The sequence below is a fragment of the Brienomyrus brachyistius genome, chromosome 16 (assembly GCF_023856365.1).
Source record: "Brienomyrus brachyistius isolate T26 chromosome 16, BBRACH_0.4, whole genome shotgun sequence".
In the NCBI taxonomy this organism is placed as follows: domain Eukaryota; kingdom Metazoa; phylum Chordata; class Actinopteri; order Osteoglossiformes; family Mormyridae; genus Brienomyrus; species Brienomyrus brachyistius.
In genome coordinates this window covers 20,256,045-20,268,716 of record NC_064548.1, presented here as the reverse complement: position 1 = coordinate 20,268,716, position 12,672 = coordinate 20,256,045, and the positions used below count along the sequence as shown (strand labels likewise).

At 41.6% G+C, this 12,672-nt stretch overlaps 7 protein-coding genes across 8 annotated transcripts; all 7 read right to left on the bottom strand.

The window, feature by feature from the left end:
• Window positions 1-266: 266 nt before the first annotated feature.
• LOC125710361 (uncharacterized) lies at window positions 267-5,474 on the bottom strand. The gene is made up of 5 exons (XM_048979985.1): window positions 5,093-5,474; window positions 2,973-3,330; window positions 1,598-1,882; window positions 1,376-1,380; window positions 267-687 (listed from the first exon to the last, which is right to left on the bottom strand). The coding sequence occupies exons 1-5, from the start codon at window positions 5,397-5,399 to the stop codon at window positions 332-334; spliced, it is 1,311 nt and encodes a 436-aa protein (XP_048835942.1). The 5' UTR covers window positions 5,400-5,474; the 3' UTR covers window positions 267-331.
• Window positions 902-2,028, bottom strand: LOC125710015 (histone H2A). The gene is made up of 2 exons (XM_048979165.1): window positions 1,486-2,028; window positions 902-1,380 (listed from the first exon to the last, which is right to left on the bottom strand). The coding sequence occupies exon 1, from the start codon at window positions 1,978-1,980 to the stop codon at window positions 1,594-1,596; it is 387 nt and encodes a 128-aa protein (XP_048835122.1). The 5' UTR covers window positions 1,981-2,028; the 3' UTR covers window positions 902-1,380; window positions 1,486-1,593.
• On the bottom strand, window positions 902-8,744 carry LOC125710016 (histone H2A). 2 transcript variants are annotated; one of them, XM_048979167.1, is made up of 2 exons: window positions 8,212-8,744; window positions 902-1,380 (listed from the first exon to the last, which is right to left on the bottom strand). In XM_048979167.1, the coding sequence occupies exon 1, from the start codon at window positions 8,704-8,706 to the stop codon at window positions 8,320-8,322; it is 387 nt and encodes a 128-aa protein (XP_048835124.1). In that variant the 5' UTR covers window positions 8,707-8,744; the 3' UTR covers window positions 902-1,380; window positions 8,212-8,319. The 2 variants fall into 2 exon arrangements, with proteins under 2 accessions (XP_048835124.1, XP_048835123.1); XM_048979166.1 differs by lacking the exon at window positions 902-1,380 and adding an exon at window positions 7,628-8,106.
• Window positions 2,015-3,372, bottom strand: LOC125710018 (histone H2B). The gene has a single exon (XM_048979169.1). It carries the CDS (start codon window positions 3,341-3,343, stop codon window positions 2,969-2,971), a length of 375 nt encoding a protein of 124 aa, XP_048835126.1. The 5' UTR covers window positions 3,344-3,372; the 3' UTR covers window positions 2,015-2,968.
• On the bottom strand, window positions 6,993-7,410 carry LOC125710021 (histone H4). The gene has a single exon (XM_048979172.1). It carries the CDS (start codon window positions 7,367-7,369, stop codon window positions 7,058-7,060), a length of 312 nt encoding a protein of 103 aa, XP_048835129.1. The 5' UTR covers window positions 7,370-7,410; the 3' UTR covers window positions 6,993-7,057.
• Window positions 8,745-9,172: 428 nt separating the features above from the next.
• On the bottom strand, window positions 9,173-10,265 carry LOC125710014 (histone H2B). Its single transcript, XM_048979164.1, has one exon. It carries the CDS (start codon window positions 10,224-10,226, stop codon window positions 9,852-9,854), a length of 375 nt encoding a protein of 124 aa, XP_048835121.1. The 5' UTR covers window positions 10,227-10,265; the 3' UTR covers window positions 9,173-9,851.
• Window positions 10,195-11,230, bottom strand: LOC125710022 (histone H4). Its single transcript, XM_048979173.1, has one exon. The coding sequence runs from the start codon at window positions 11,205-11,207 to the stop codon at window positions 10,896-10,898; it is 312 nt and encodes a 103-aa protein (XP_048835130.1). The 5' UTR covers window positions 11,208-11,230; the 3' UTR covers window positions 10,195-10,895.
• Between the last annotated feature and the right edge of the window lie 1,442 nt (window positions 11,231-12,672).

The window sequence follows — 12,672 nt, the reverse complement described above, 5'->3', positions numbered from 1 at the left end:
CGAATAATGCTTATTCAACTGGTCCCCGTGCTGATTATTATTGCGAAAGATTTCAGTATTAGTTTTACACCTGATTTATCTACTCCAGAAAGATTGACCTCTAAACACTTAGTTTTCGCCCATTAAATGCTTCTAGAAACAAAATAAAGAAAAATACAGATAATAAACGTCGCCTGTGAAAATAGTTCGCAACAATAAGACATTTTGCTTGAGGCTGCGCGTTCTAAACAAGCACCATAGACATCAGCATAATGGGGCAAAAGCTCTTTAGAGATGAATTGGGCGGCTCTTAAAAGAGCCTTTGGATTTAATTTGATTAAGCAAAAAATGTTTAGCCGCCGAACCCGTACAGGGTGCGACCCTGACGCTTCAGAGCATACACCACGTCCATGGCGGTCACAGTCTTCCTCTTGGCGTGCTCGGTGTAGGTCACAGCATCGCGGATGACGTTCTCCAGGAACACCTTCAGCACGCCACGAGTCTCCTCGTAAATAAGGCCAGAGATACGCTTGACACCACCACGGCGAGCCAAACGGCGGATAGCGGGCTTGGTAATACCCTGGATGTTGTCGCGAAGAACTTTACGGTGACGCTTAGCGCCCCCTTTGCCAAGTCCTTTACCACCTTTTCCTCGTCCAGACATTTTACTACACTTGCTCTCGTCACAAAAAAAGAATATGGCATATCCTTCTCAAAACCGGGTTATGTGCACCAAAACGACCTGATTGAGACCTCAGCTTCGGGAAAAAGGCGGGGTTCCCTGTATCGAGCCACTCGATACTGCAATTTCTAACTCTTATACATACTCGAGTTTGTAAATGAAAACAGCCTTTTTTCGGCATTTTTTCCCTCACCCCACGTAACGAATGTAATAAACATGAATTTGAAGCAACCACCGGTGTAATTGGAAAATACAAAAAAGAAATTCATGAGTTTATTGTATACGATTTATACATTTTACTGCATAAACTAGGTTTTCCTCTGTAAGTAAAAAACACCAAGATTCTTCATTTATCATATGGTACAACATGTAGTGAAATATACCCTGATTCGGTCCAGAGACACTAATAAGGTCTAGCAGGTTAAGTAAGAAAAGGCTAAGACTAAAGTACTGAAAATATAATTGTAATGTTATTGGGATATAAGAAATATCTGTACAATTTGCAATATACTATACCTTTGCCGTAACGTGCAGTATACTAGTTGCTATTGACGCAAATGTACATTATTAAGTGTTAAAAAGCTATGGCGATATGTCCTGATCAACCACTCTTTTTGCCATAATACTCCTGAAGTTTGCCTGATGTAAGCAAATCGAACACGCAGTTACTAGGGTGACATGGGTCTCTGACAATCCTCATTACTCTTCCTTTACTCCATCTGTAAAGCAGCGGATCGAAATGAGGTTCAGCAACACAGGAACTTACACAACTTTCAACGATTTATGCCAATATAATCTATTCCCGTCCAATATTTAATACAAACCATTTCTTCCACTCAGTACACAGAAATTCAGGAGTTAGGTGCTCTTTTGCAGTAAAGTGGGTGGCTCTTAAAAGAGCCTTTGTTTTATCAGCAACCGTAACCACTACTTTACTTTCCCTTGACGGCCTTCTCGGTCTTCTTCGGCAGCAGCACGGCCTGGATGTTAGGCAACACGCCGCCCTGAGCGATAGTGACACCGCCCAAAAGCTTGTTCAGCTCTTCGTCGTTACGTACAGCCAGCTGCAAGTGACGAGGAATTATGCGAGTCTTCTTGTTGTCCCGAGCAGCGTTGCCAGCCAGCTCGAGAATTTCGGCCGTCAGATACTCGAGCACGGCAGCCAGATACACTGGAGCTCCGGCGCCAACACGCTCAGCATAATTGCCTTTCCGCAGAAGCCTGTGTACACGGCCAACAGGGAACTGCAGTCCAGCTCTCGATGAACGAGTCTTGGCCTTAGCCCTAGTCTTGCCACCGGTTTTTCCTCTGCCGCTCATGATTCGTTGTGTATCACAAAATGTCGTATACGTGTTCCTTGTGTAGGTCTATGACTTTATTGAGATAGTGCCTTACGCTCATTGGATATCATGCCACAGAGCTCTTAGCCAATCAACGTGAAGAACTGCATGACCCTATCAATAACAAAGTCTAATTATTCATTAGTGGACTGTTTCGTTTATTGTGTATATACATATATATATATATATAATTACTTATATAGTGAATACATTTTCGTTCATTTTAAAACACGCATAACCAAATACCGCTATTACATGAACACATTCGACTTCTCATGGTATAATATTCCTAAAAATTGTATCGACACCACATAAAAGGTTTGTCTCATATAATGAATAGCTTCAAATGTACACATCTACCAGACGCTTTGTCCAATGCGACGCACAGAAGTGAGGCAAATGTCACACTGCAAACATTCATGCCGTCAAGGAGTCAGCTAAGCATAACTAGGGTGAGCTTAAAGTTAATGTCCAGGTACAGGCATTAACTGTCTTGGGGCAGGAGCTACCCAACAGCTACACAAGACTTAACACTATTCAAGGACCAGTAAGTGCAACATTGGATCATTAACATTTTGCTAGACCATGTTAAAATACACCGCTTTGGGGGTCCCTGAATCTAGAACGGTATACATTTGTACGCGTTGCAACAGACTGCGAAAATCGTTTAGTATGCAGTACAAGCGAAGCATACTGCATATTAAATATTAAGAACCCGTGGCATTCATACAACTACTTCGTAATTAAAATATTCCAGAACCCAAAAACTGCCGTCTGGAACGGACTCCATTGGAACTTAGCTTTTATAACTTGAGTAATTTAATTGAAAAGATGAGCCCTATAATCCCTTAGTGAGCTTGTGAACAAGCGCATATGTTCATATTCGAGTAGTCGGGATTTGCCTTTTTCGAGAGAGTGGGTGGCTCTTAAAAGAGCCGTTGGTTGTTGAGCTCTCCAGCAGAGCACTTTACTTGGAGCTGGTGTACTTGGTCACAGCCTTGGTGCCCTCAGAAACGGCGTGCTTGGCCAGCTCACCAGGGAGCAGAAGGCGCACGGCAGTCTGGATCTCCCTGGAGGTGATGGTTGACCTCTTGTTGTAGTGGGCAAGACGGGAAGCCTCTCCGGCGATGCGCTCGAAGATGTCGTTCACGAAGGAGTTCATGATGCCCATAGCCTTGGAAGAAATACCGGTGTCGGGATGGACCTGCTTCAGCACCTTGTACACGTAGATAGCATAGCTCTCCTTCCTTGACCTCTTACGCTTCTTGCCTCCCTTTCCAGCGGTCTTAGTGACCGCTTTCTTGGAGCCCTTCTTGGGTGCGGACTTCGCTGGTTCAGGCATTTTCCTAAAATATCACAAACACGAGTAGAAGTGTGCTTGTCCCGCGTACTCCTTATATAGGAACGATTTGCAAATATGGTGTTAGGGGTAGTATAATTTCATTGGGTGATCATAGCCCGCCAAATTGGCATTGAAATTCTATTGGTCCAAATTGCTCCAACCTGGCAAGACATTCTCTGAACAAAAGATCAGCCACTGCGGACCTTTTGTGACGGGTATAGACGTTTTCAATTCAAAAGGAATATACAAAAATAGAAGAGGTAATAGAGAATCCGGTGTATGCCATGTTTCTAGATTTGCATTTAGTTCCAAATTATGTCAAATGCTATTTCACGCTATAATTTGTTACCGATATATTAGTTGATTTAAATTAGTTAATTTCCCTCGCGTTGCATAACCATGTTCCAGTGTAACCCTACTTAATCACAATTAAAAGTTACCTATCGTCTCTCCCTCATACACAGTGTTGCTATATTAGGCGGATTCCCGCCCAATTTGGCTTCTTTTGATTTCCTTTGGCGGGTAAGTCGCTCTGGCTAAGGGCGTCTGCCAAATCCTGTAAATGTAAATGGGTAAAATTTGACTTGAGCAGGTAGTTAAATTTTGGGCTGCTTATAGCGTATATCGGGTGGGTTTTATTTTTTATATAAAAAAAAACAATTGGGGAGAAATGTTTCACTATAAATCTGTGGATATTCTCATTAGTCTCCTGGATCTCGTAGAATGAAGTTAGGACAGTGATAAATTGACAATTATACACTATGCCAAAGTGGGGAAAGTACAAGAAGCAGTACCGAAAGGAATGGGGAAAATGTGAATCGCCCCTGTCACCAATGATGGGTGTAAGGCACGTTGTAGATATTTTAATATTGAAATCAAAGCTCTACTCAATGACTTAAAAGCGCATGCAGTCACAAAGAAATATGTGTCTCCCTACATCAGTGTTGCCAACTCTCACGGAAGAGATCTTACGGCAAATCTATATCGTTGCATTATAAACCTAAAATTAGCTACATCAAAAGCGTTGGGGCAGTTTGCAAATATAGTATACAAAATCCTTGTAAATCTGTGTCGCAGAATAGACTCGAATTTTAAATCTCACGCCAGCCAGTGGACTAAACCTGGCAACCCTGCTACATACATAGTGTAAAGATGTCACAATTAAAGACAACCAAAAACGGAAAGAACAAAGCCGCAATCTACGTTGTCAATCATATATTATTTAATGTAGTAGACGATATGTCTAATTAGAAAACGAGGTAGGTGCATTTAAAATGCTTACTTAATGCTTAGTTGTTTTGGCAGTTTTTTGTAGAAGTGGCCGGGGTCTTAGACGTGATTGGTCTTAAAATACTCAGTTCGGCACAACAACACACCACATACTATCACAACTTCCCGTTACATGCACATTCCAGGAAGACAGCAAGGAAATGTACACCAGATGTTGGTTTGAAATCCAGCAAAAAGTCCGTAGTGAATTTAGTAGTATCAAGTCACATATCTATGGAACTGCACCATTGGTTCATTACATTTCATTCTGGAACCATGTAAACCAGTACAGCGGGATAAAAAGCTCCTTCACACGCAAAAGCGATTCATCTAAAAAGTTATCGGGTTTATTTGTAAAATATCAGTCAATCGTTGCATTTCATTTATGACAGACAACGGGACAAAAGGCTCTTTAGAGATGAATTGGGCGGCTCTTAAAAGAGCCTTTGGATTTAATTTGAGAAAGCAGGCACGTTTAGCCGCCGAATCCGTACAGGGTGCGACCCTGACGCTTCAGCGCATACACCACGTCCATTGCGGTCACAGTCTTCCTCTTGGCGTGCTCGGTGTAGGTCACAGCATCGCGGATGACGTTCTCCAGGAACACCTTCAGCACGCCACGAGTCTCCTCGTAAATTAGACCCGAAATACGCTTGACGCCGCCACGGCGAGCCAAACGGCGGATAGCGGGCTTGGTAATACCCTGGATGTTGTCGCGAAGGACTTTACGGTGGCGCTTAGCGCCTCCTTTGCCAAGTCCTTTGCCACCCTTTCCTCGTCCAGACATCGCACAGTTTTTACTTCGTTTTCAGTATCTCACACAGAAAAACCAATTTCAAGGCACTGAGAAAGTGGTATTATATATAATATATATACACATATATATATCTGTTTGCAAACGACCTGATTGAAACCCACCGTTTCCGAGAATGGTGGACCGCCTCCTTTTAGTTGTGAGTAAGTTGTATCCATTCACTTTCTGAGCACTTTTTAAACAGGAAATGTAATTTTAGCCACTTGTTTGTGAATTGAAACATGTATAAGTGTATCTGACGAATACAAACATACTGATTTAAATACATATAATCTATTGTATTAAGTCAATGTTACATTTAAGGGATATTCCATTACGTGGATTATTCTTCTCGATTCAGATATATCGCCGACAGCATATTAGTCTACATTTTCCAGTCTGTCACCTACAGTAACTGGCATCTGTGTATTAAAGAATAGTGATTTAAACCATTGTCGTATTTTATTTGGTTGTAATGTATGAATAAACCATGTCTTTTGGAGCAATGCGTTTACACTAAACATTTATTGTATTTCTCTTTCATAATCTTGATTTCTAAAAACATCACAGCATAGTAAATTAATTAACGTTGATTGGATCGGTAGATCATCCCAGTAGCTTGCCACACACATTCAACCTGCTGTAAACTTTTCGATATGACGGCTGTGTCGTCCATCTAATCCAACCTGGTATTTACGTGGATCCATAGATATTTCTATGACTTCACCACCTCCATGTCCTCTACACAGGCGTCATATTTGTTGGATTCATTAATTGTACTGGCCTTGTCTGTTTCCCACCTCTAACTGATTACTGTGCTGCACACAAGCAGTAATTTTCTTCATTCAGCTAAAGGGTCACTTTGACTTGTCAATGAACCCTTACTGTTGCACTTAGTTCATTTTAATAGTTGCCTTATGTACAAAGTCAAACACGTTGGACGAACAAAATAAAATTCTACCTAAGAAAGGTTCAATTTTATTCCATGTCCATGGTCCCCCCAAAAATGGAGAAACAACAACCCCGAGGCACAAAATCTCAGACAACTTACATCATATTCCCCCACAATCGAGTGAACTACTATAAACAAAAATATAAAACAAGTTCCCAATATAACACAGAAAGACTACGTAACAGTGAATGTCTGACATCCTCTTAACTGGTTGCGTGTTCATGGCAGTCAAATTTAAGGCTCTCCTTTAAATGCACCCATTAACCATTTAATCGCGTCCTAGTGTTCCTTGTAAAAAGGATAGAAATAGAAATTGAGGTGAGTAACAAGCAAAACTAGTCAGTGTGCAGAAACTTTTGACTGGTACTGCGAATAATGCTTATTCAACTGGTCCCCGTGCTGATTATTATTGCGAAAGATTTCAGTATTAGTTTTACACCTGATTTATCTACTCCAGAAAGATTGACCTCTAAACACTTAGTTTTCGCCCATTAAATGCTTCTAGAAACAAAATAAAGAAAAATACAGATAATAAACGTCGCCTGTGAAAATAGTTCGCAACAATAAGACATTTTGCTTGAGGCTGCGCGTTCTAAACAAGCACCATAGACATCAGCATAATGGGGCAAAAGCTCTTTAGAGATGAATTGGGCGGCTCTTAAAAGAGCCTTTGGATTTAATTTGATTAAGCAAAAAATGTTTAGCCGCCGAACCCGTACAGGGTGCGACCCTGACGCTTCAGAGCATACACCACGTCCATGGCGGTCACAGTCTTCCTCTTGGCGTGCTCGGTGTAGGTCACAGCATCGCGGATGACGTTCTCCAGGAACACCTTCAGCACGCCACGAGTCTCCTCGTAAATAAGGCCAGAGATACGCTTGACACCACCACGGCGAGCCAAACGGCGGATAGCGGGCTTGGTAATACCCTGGATGTTGTCGCGAAGAACTTTACGGTGACGCTTAGCGCCCCCTTTGCCAAGTCCTTTACCACCTTTTCCTCGTCCAGACATTTTACTACACTTGCTCTCGTCACAAAAAAAGAATATGGCATATCCTTCTCAAAACCGGGTTATGTGCACCAAAACGACCTGATTGAGACCTCAGCTTCGGGAAAAAGGCGGGGTTCCCTGTATCGAGCCACTCGATACTGCAATTTCTAACTCTTATACATACTCGAGTTTGTAAATGAAAACAGCCTTTTTTCGGCATTTTTTCCCTCACCCCACGTAACGAATGTAATAAACATGAATTTGAAGCAACCACCGGTGTAATTGGAAAATACAAAAAAGAAATTCATGAGTTTATTGTATACGATTTATACATTTTACTGCATAAACTAGGTTTTCCTCTGTAAGTAAAAAACACCAAGATTCTTCATTTATCATATGGTACAACATGTAGTGAAATATACCCTGATTCGGTCCAGAGACACTAATAAGGTCTAGCAGGTTAAGTAAGAAAAGGCTAAGACTAAAGTACTGAAAATATAATTGTAATGTTATTGGGATATAAGAAATATCTGTACAATTTGCAATATACTATACCTTTGCCGTAACGTGCAGTATACTAGTTGCTATTGACGCAAATGTACATTATTAAGTGTTAAAAAGCTATGGCGATATGTCCTGATCAACCACTCTTTTTGCCATAATACTCCTGAAGTTTGCCTGATGTAAGCAAATCGAACACGCAGTTACTAGGGTGACATGGGTCTCTGACAATCCTCATTACTCTTCCTTTACTCCATCTGTAAAGCAGCGGATCGAAATGAGGTTCAGCAACACAGGAACTTACACAACTTTCAACGATTTATGCCAATATAATCTATTCCCGTCCAATATTTAATACAAACCATTTCTTCCACTCAGTACACAGAAATTCAGGAGTTAGGTGCTCTTTTGCAGTAAAGTGGGTGGCTCTTAAAAGAGCCTTTGTTTTATCAGCAACCGTAACCACTACTTTACTTTCCCTTGACGGCCTTCTCGGTCTTCTTCGGCAGCAGCACGGCCTGGATGTTAGGCAACACGCCGCCCTGAGCGATAGTGACACCGCCCAAAAGCTTGTTCAGCTCTTCGTCGTTACGTACAGCCAGCTGCAAGTGACGAGGAATTATGCGAGTCTTCTTGTTGTCCCGAGCAGCGTTGCCAGCCAGCTCGAGAATTTCGGCCGTCAGATACTCGAGCACGGCAGCCAGATACACTGGAGCTCCGGCGCCAACACGCTCAGCATAATTGCCTTTCCGCAGAAGCCTGTGTACACGGCCAACAGGGAACTGCAGTCCAGCTCTCGATGAACGAGTCTTGGCCTTAGCCCTAGTCTTGCCACCGGTTTTTCCTCTGCCGCTCATGATTCGTTGTGTATCACAAAATGTCGTATACGTGTTCCTTGTGCAAGTCTACGACTTTATTGAGATAGTGCCTTACGCTCATTGGATATCATGCCACAGAGCTCTTAGCCAATCAACGCGAAGAACTGCGCGATCCTACCAATGATAGCTAATTGTTCATTAATGAACTGTTTCGTTTATTTTAAAATAACCAAAATACTGCTACTACAAGATACAGAAAACATCCGATTTTGTTCCGAATTAAGAGTTACATTTAATAGATTTTACATTGTATATAACCTTACTGAAATACATCAAAGGTTGATTTCCGGGAAAAGAAAACGAGTATCTACTTTATGGGCCTTACAGGATGATTTTAAAATCAAAGATAAAGATGCTTTACTGACATTGTAAACATGAGATTTAGTTCATAACGTGCCAGCAGATGCATAGTAAAACTTACAATTAAATAGAATCCGAGAATAAAATGTATATACACACATACACGTATATTTATTTAAATAAAATACATAAAAATAAAAGGCGCTGGTAAATTGGCGCGTGACCATTTCAGAGAGGTAGTTTGACAAGTGGTTTAAATACATATAAATACGTATTTTGCACATCTTAAGGTATTGCATCAGAATGGTCGAGATCAGTGCCGAGAGTTCAGAAGTGATGGGTGGGGGGTAAAAACCGTTCCTCTGCCGGGTTGTGCGAGTATACAGGGTTCTATTGCGTCTACCAGATTGCAGAAGTGTAAGAAAGTAATTTCATTTATGTTAAATTTATCTTTGCATAGGAATAGCTTCTTATGGAAGCTTTGCGTTTTCGTGATAAATTTCAAGCCGCATTTCAGCATGATGTTGAAGTAGAAGACTTCATTTCGGTTTCGTTTGTGCTGCTCTGTGGAGAGGTACACACAAACCACAATATACTGCAGCAGTTTTTCGGAAGACTACAATTCCGTAAGCACAAACGAATGTTTCAATTAAAAAATGACAAAGACGTGGCATCCCTACATTAAGAGAATTAGCTCGTACATTTAGTTGCAGCAGAGAGACTAAGATATGCATTAAAAGCACAATGTGGAGAATCTGTCTATTTCGAGAGAGTGGGTGGCTCTTAAAAGAGCCGTTGATTGTGGAGGTCTCCAGCAGAGCGCTTTACTTGGAGCTGGTGTACTTGGTCACAGCCTTGGTGCCTTCAGACACGGCGTGCTTGGCCAGCTCACCAGGGAGCAGGAGGCGCACGGCAGTCTGGATCTCCCTGGAGGTGATGGTTGACCTCTTGTTGTAGTGGGCAAGACGGGAAGCCTCTCCGGCGATGCGCTCGAAGATGTCGTTCACGAAAGAGTTCATGATGCCCATAGCCTTGGAAGAAATACCGGTGTCTGGGTGGACCTGCTTCAATACCTTGTACACATAGATAGCGTAGCTCTCCTTCCTTGACCTCTTACGCTTCTTGCCTCCCTTGCCTGCCGTCTTAGTAACGGCCTTCTTTGAGCCCTTCTTTGGGGCTGACTTCGCTGGCTCAGGCATGTTCAGAATACTATCGCAAAAACAAGTAATCTGTAGTTTGTCCCAAGTCCCCCTCATATACGGACGGTTTGCAAATTGAGTGTTAGAGGTAGGAATATTTTCATTGGATGTTCATAGCCCGCCTAATTGCCATTCAAATCCCATTGGTCCAATCCTGCTACGGCTTTAAAACATTATCTGAACAAAAGATCTGTGAATGCGGAAATTTTCTGACTGATGCATACGTTTTCATTCAAGATGAATACATAGGATTCTTTGTAATACACATTCCCATACAAATAAAATGTCTACGTGTATTACTTTTATTATAAAATACGTTTGGTTTTTCGCTATTGGTTCTTCGTATAATTAATAGTTAACAGATAGTGCACCAAGGGCATACAATTGGATAATGAAATATGTTATCTTCCGAACTTAAACACATGGACGATTTTTGTGAAGCATTGCCAGTATCCCTCAACTCCAAATAAAGGAAAAATACATATGTCACTGCCACTGTATAATACACCAATACCAAGTTGTAATTACACTACATATCCTTTCACAAACGAAAGGAATGAGAATCATTTTTGAACGGTTTATGACAGACACGAGACAAAAGCTCTTTAGAGATGAATTGGGCGGCTCTTAAAAGAGCCTTTGGATTTAATTTGATTAAGCAAAAAATGTTTAGCCGCCGAACCCGTACAGGGTGCGACCCTGACGCTTCAGAGCATACACCACGTCCATGGCGGTCACAGTCTTCCTCTTGGCGTGCTCGGTGTAGGTCACAGCATCGCGGATGACGTTCTCCAGGAACACCTTCAGCACGCCACGAGTCTCCTCGTAAATCAGACCAGAGATACGCTTGACACCACCACGGCGAGCCAAACGGCGAATAGCGGGCTTAGTAATACCCTGGATGTTGTCGCGAAGAACTTTACGGTGACGCTTAGCGCCCCCTTTGCCAAGTCCTTTACCGCCTTTTCCTCGTCCAGACATCGTAAGCTATCACTTCTGCAGAAAGCTCTAGCATCTAGCTGCTATGATTAACAGTTATACAATTGCAGACGACCTAACTGAAACCCGTTACTGTCAAAAATGGCGGGCCATTTCCCTCAATTCAAGTGTCTACACTTACGCTTACGCTACCTATTTTACGCACTGTACGTATTTTCATTTGAAAATAAAAGCTGGCATTCTGGCTAGTAGTTTTACTGTGTATTAATTCAATGTACGGATATTCCACTGTTTTTGTTATTTCTGTCCAGGGGACGTGTATCTCCCAGTTTTTTATTTGTCTTCTTTCACCCAACCTTCCCCCCTTAATATACCTTTGTATATCGATGTACTGTAATATACCTTATTACAGTGCCAGCTAATAGGTTCACCACACATTACACGCACAACATAGTTACTAAGTGATTCTTTAATATTGTCTTTACTAATTATTAATTACAATTTGAATTCATAAAAAAAAATTATATATCTGGATTATATATATATCACATTATTAGTGGCATATCTTGTATTTGTCTCAGTGAATGTGCTTTCTTGACATGAGTTTGCCTTAGTACAAGTCAAGTCAGTCAGGTTTGTTGTCACTCCAGCCAAATACACAGTACATAGTGTAACATAACATGCATGTTCCTCCAGGACCATAGCGCAACACGAACAAAAACAGCAACAACACAAGACTGCACAAGTGCTGGCAAGACAGACCTATACAGAGTCAAGGAGAGGAAAGTGAGAGAGAGAGAGAGAGAGCAATATAAACACAAATAATATAATATGCATAACATACAGTGCAGATGACAAAAGCAGTAACCGTACTAGTTTGAAAACAGTATTGTGACAGATGCTGTATTTAAGTAGCAGAAGTGTGCAAAAATGCAAGATTGAGGTACATAACAATACATAATTGTGTAAACAATAGCAGCAGGACAGAGAATGTGTGGTATATAATAGATAAAGGGGACGTGCAGTGTGTGTGTGTGCAGTTTATGATTCAGGTCTGATCCAGCAGTCTGGTGGTCTAAGGGAAGAATCTGTTTCCCACCCTGGCAGTGCACATATTGGGACACCACATACATGGACCACAATGCAGAACTTAAAAGGTTTAATTCATTTTCATTGTCGTGTGAATAGAGAGCAATAAAATTCTCATGTGCATTTCTCAAACAAGCACTATTAAATCAAAGACAATCTTGAATTACATTTTCAGTTAAATTTGCATGTCCGTGGTGTGTAGGGAAGAACGTGCGTGTTCATGTAGATCGGTGTAAGCGCACCCTTCTACTTCCTGAAATGAAGTCCGTAATGTTGGAAGAGTGACATGGGGAGAAACAAAGCCAGCTCTACCCCCACCAAGAAAAAGGATGGTCATTTCCCTTCCTCTGCAACCAAGGGTGGAATTTGGGGGGGGGGGGGTGGGGCTTTTAGTAAAAACAACAACAAAACAGACAGA

Coding starts and splice junctions, on each gene's coding strand:
- LOC125710015 (XM_048979165.1), bottom strand. CDS start 1,980: ATGAGCGGCAGAGGAAAAACCGGTGGCAAGACTAGGGCTAAGGCCAAG.
- LOC125710018 (XM_048979169.1), bottom strand. CDS start 3,343: ATGCCTGAACCAGCGAAGTCCGCACCCAAGAAGGGCTCCAAGAAAGCG.
- LOC125710361 (XM_048979985.1), bottom strand. CDS start 5,399: ATGTCTGGACGAGGAAAGGGTGGCAAAGGACTTGGCAAAGGAGGCGCT. Junction 3,331..5,092: donor CACCCTGTACGGATTCGGCG/GCTAAACGTGCC, acceptor TGCCTGAACCAG/CGAAGTCCGCACCCAAGAAG. Junction 1,883..2,972: donor ACCAAGTACACCAGCTCCAA/GTAAAGTGCTCT, acceptor CCGTGTACACAG/GCTTCTGCGGAAAGGCAATT.
- LOC125710021 (XM_048979172.1), bottom strand. CDS start 7,369: ATGTCTGGACGAGGAAAAGGTGGTAAAGGACTTGGCAAAGGGGGCGCT.
- LOC125710016 (XM_048979167.1), bottom strand. CDS start 8,706: ATGAGCGGCAGAGGAAAAACCGGTGGCAAGACTAGGGCTAAGGCCAAG.
- LOC125710014 (XM_048979164.1), bottom strand. CDS start 10,226: ATGCCTGAGCCAGCGAAGTCAGCCCCAAAGAAGGGCTCAAAGAAGGCC.
- LOC125710022 (XM_048979173.1), bottom strand. CDS start 11,207: ATGTCTGGACGAGGAAAAGGCGGTAAAGGACTTGGCAAAGGGGGCGCT.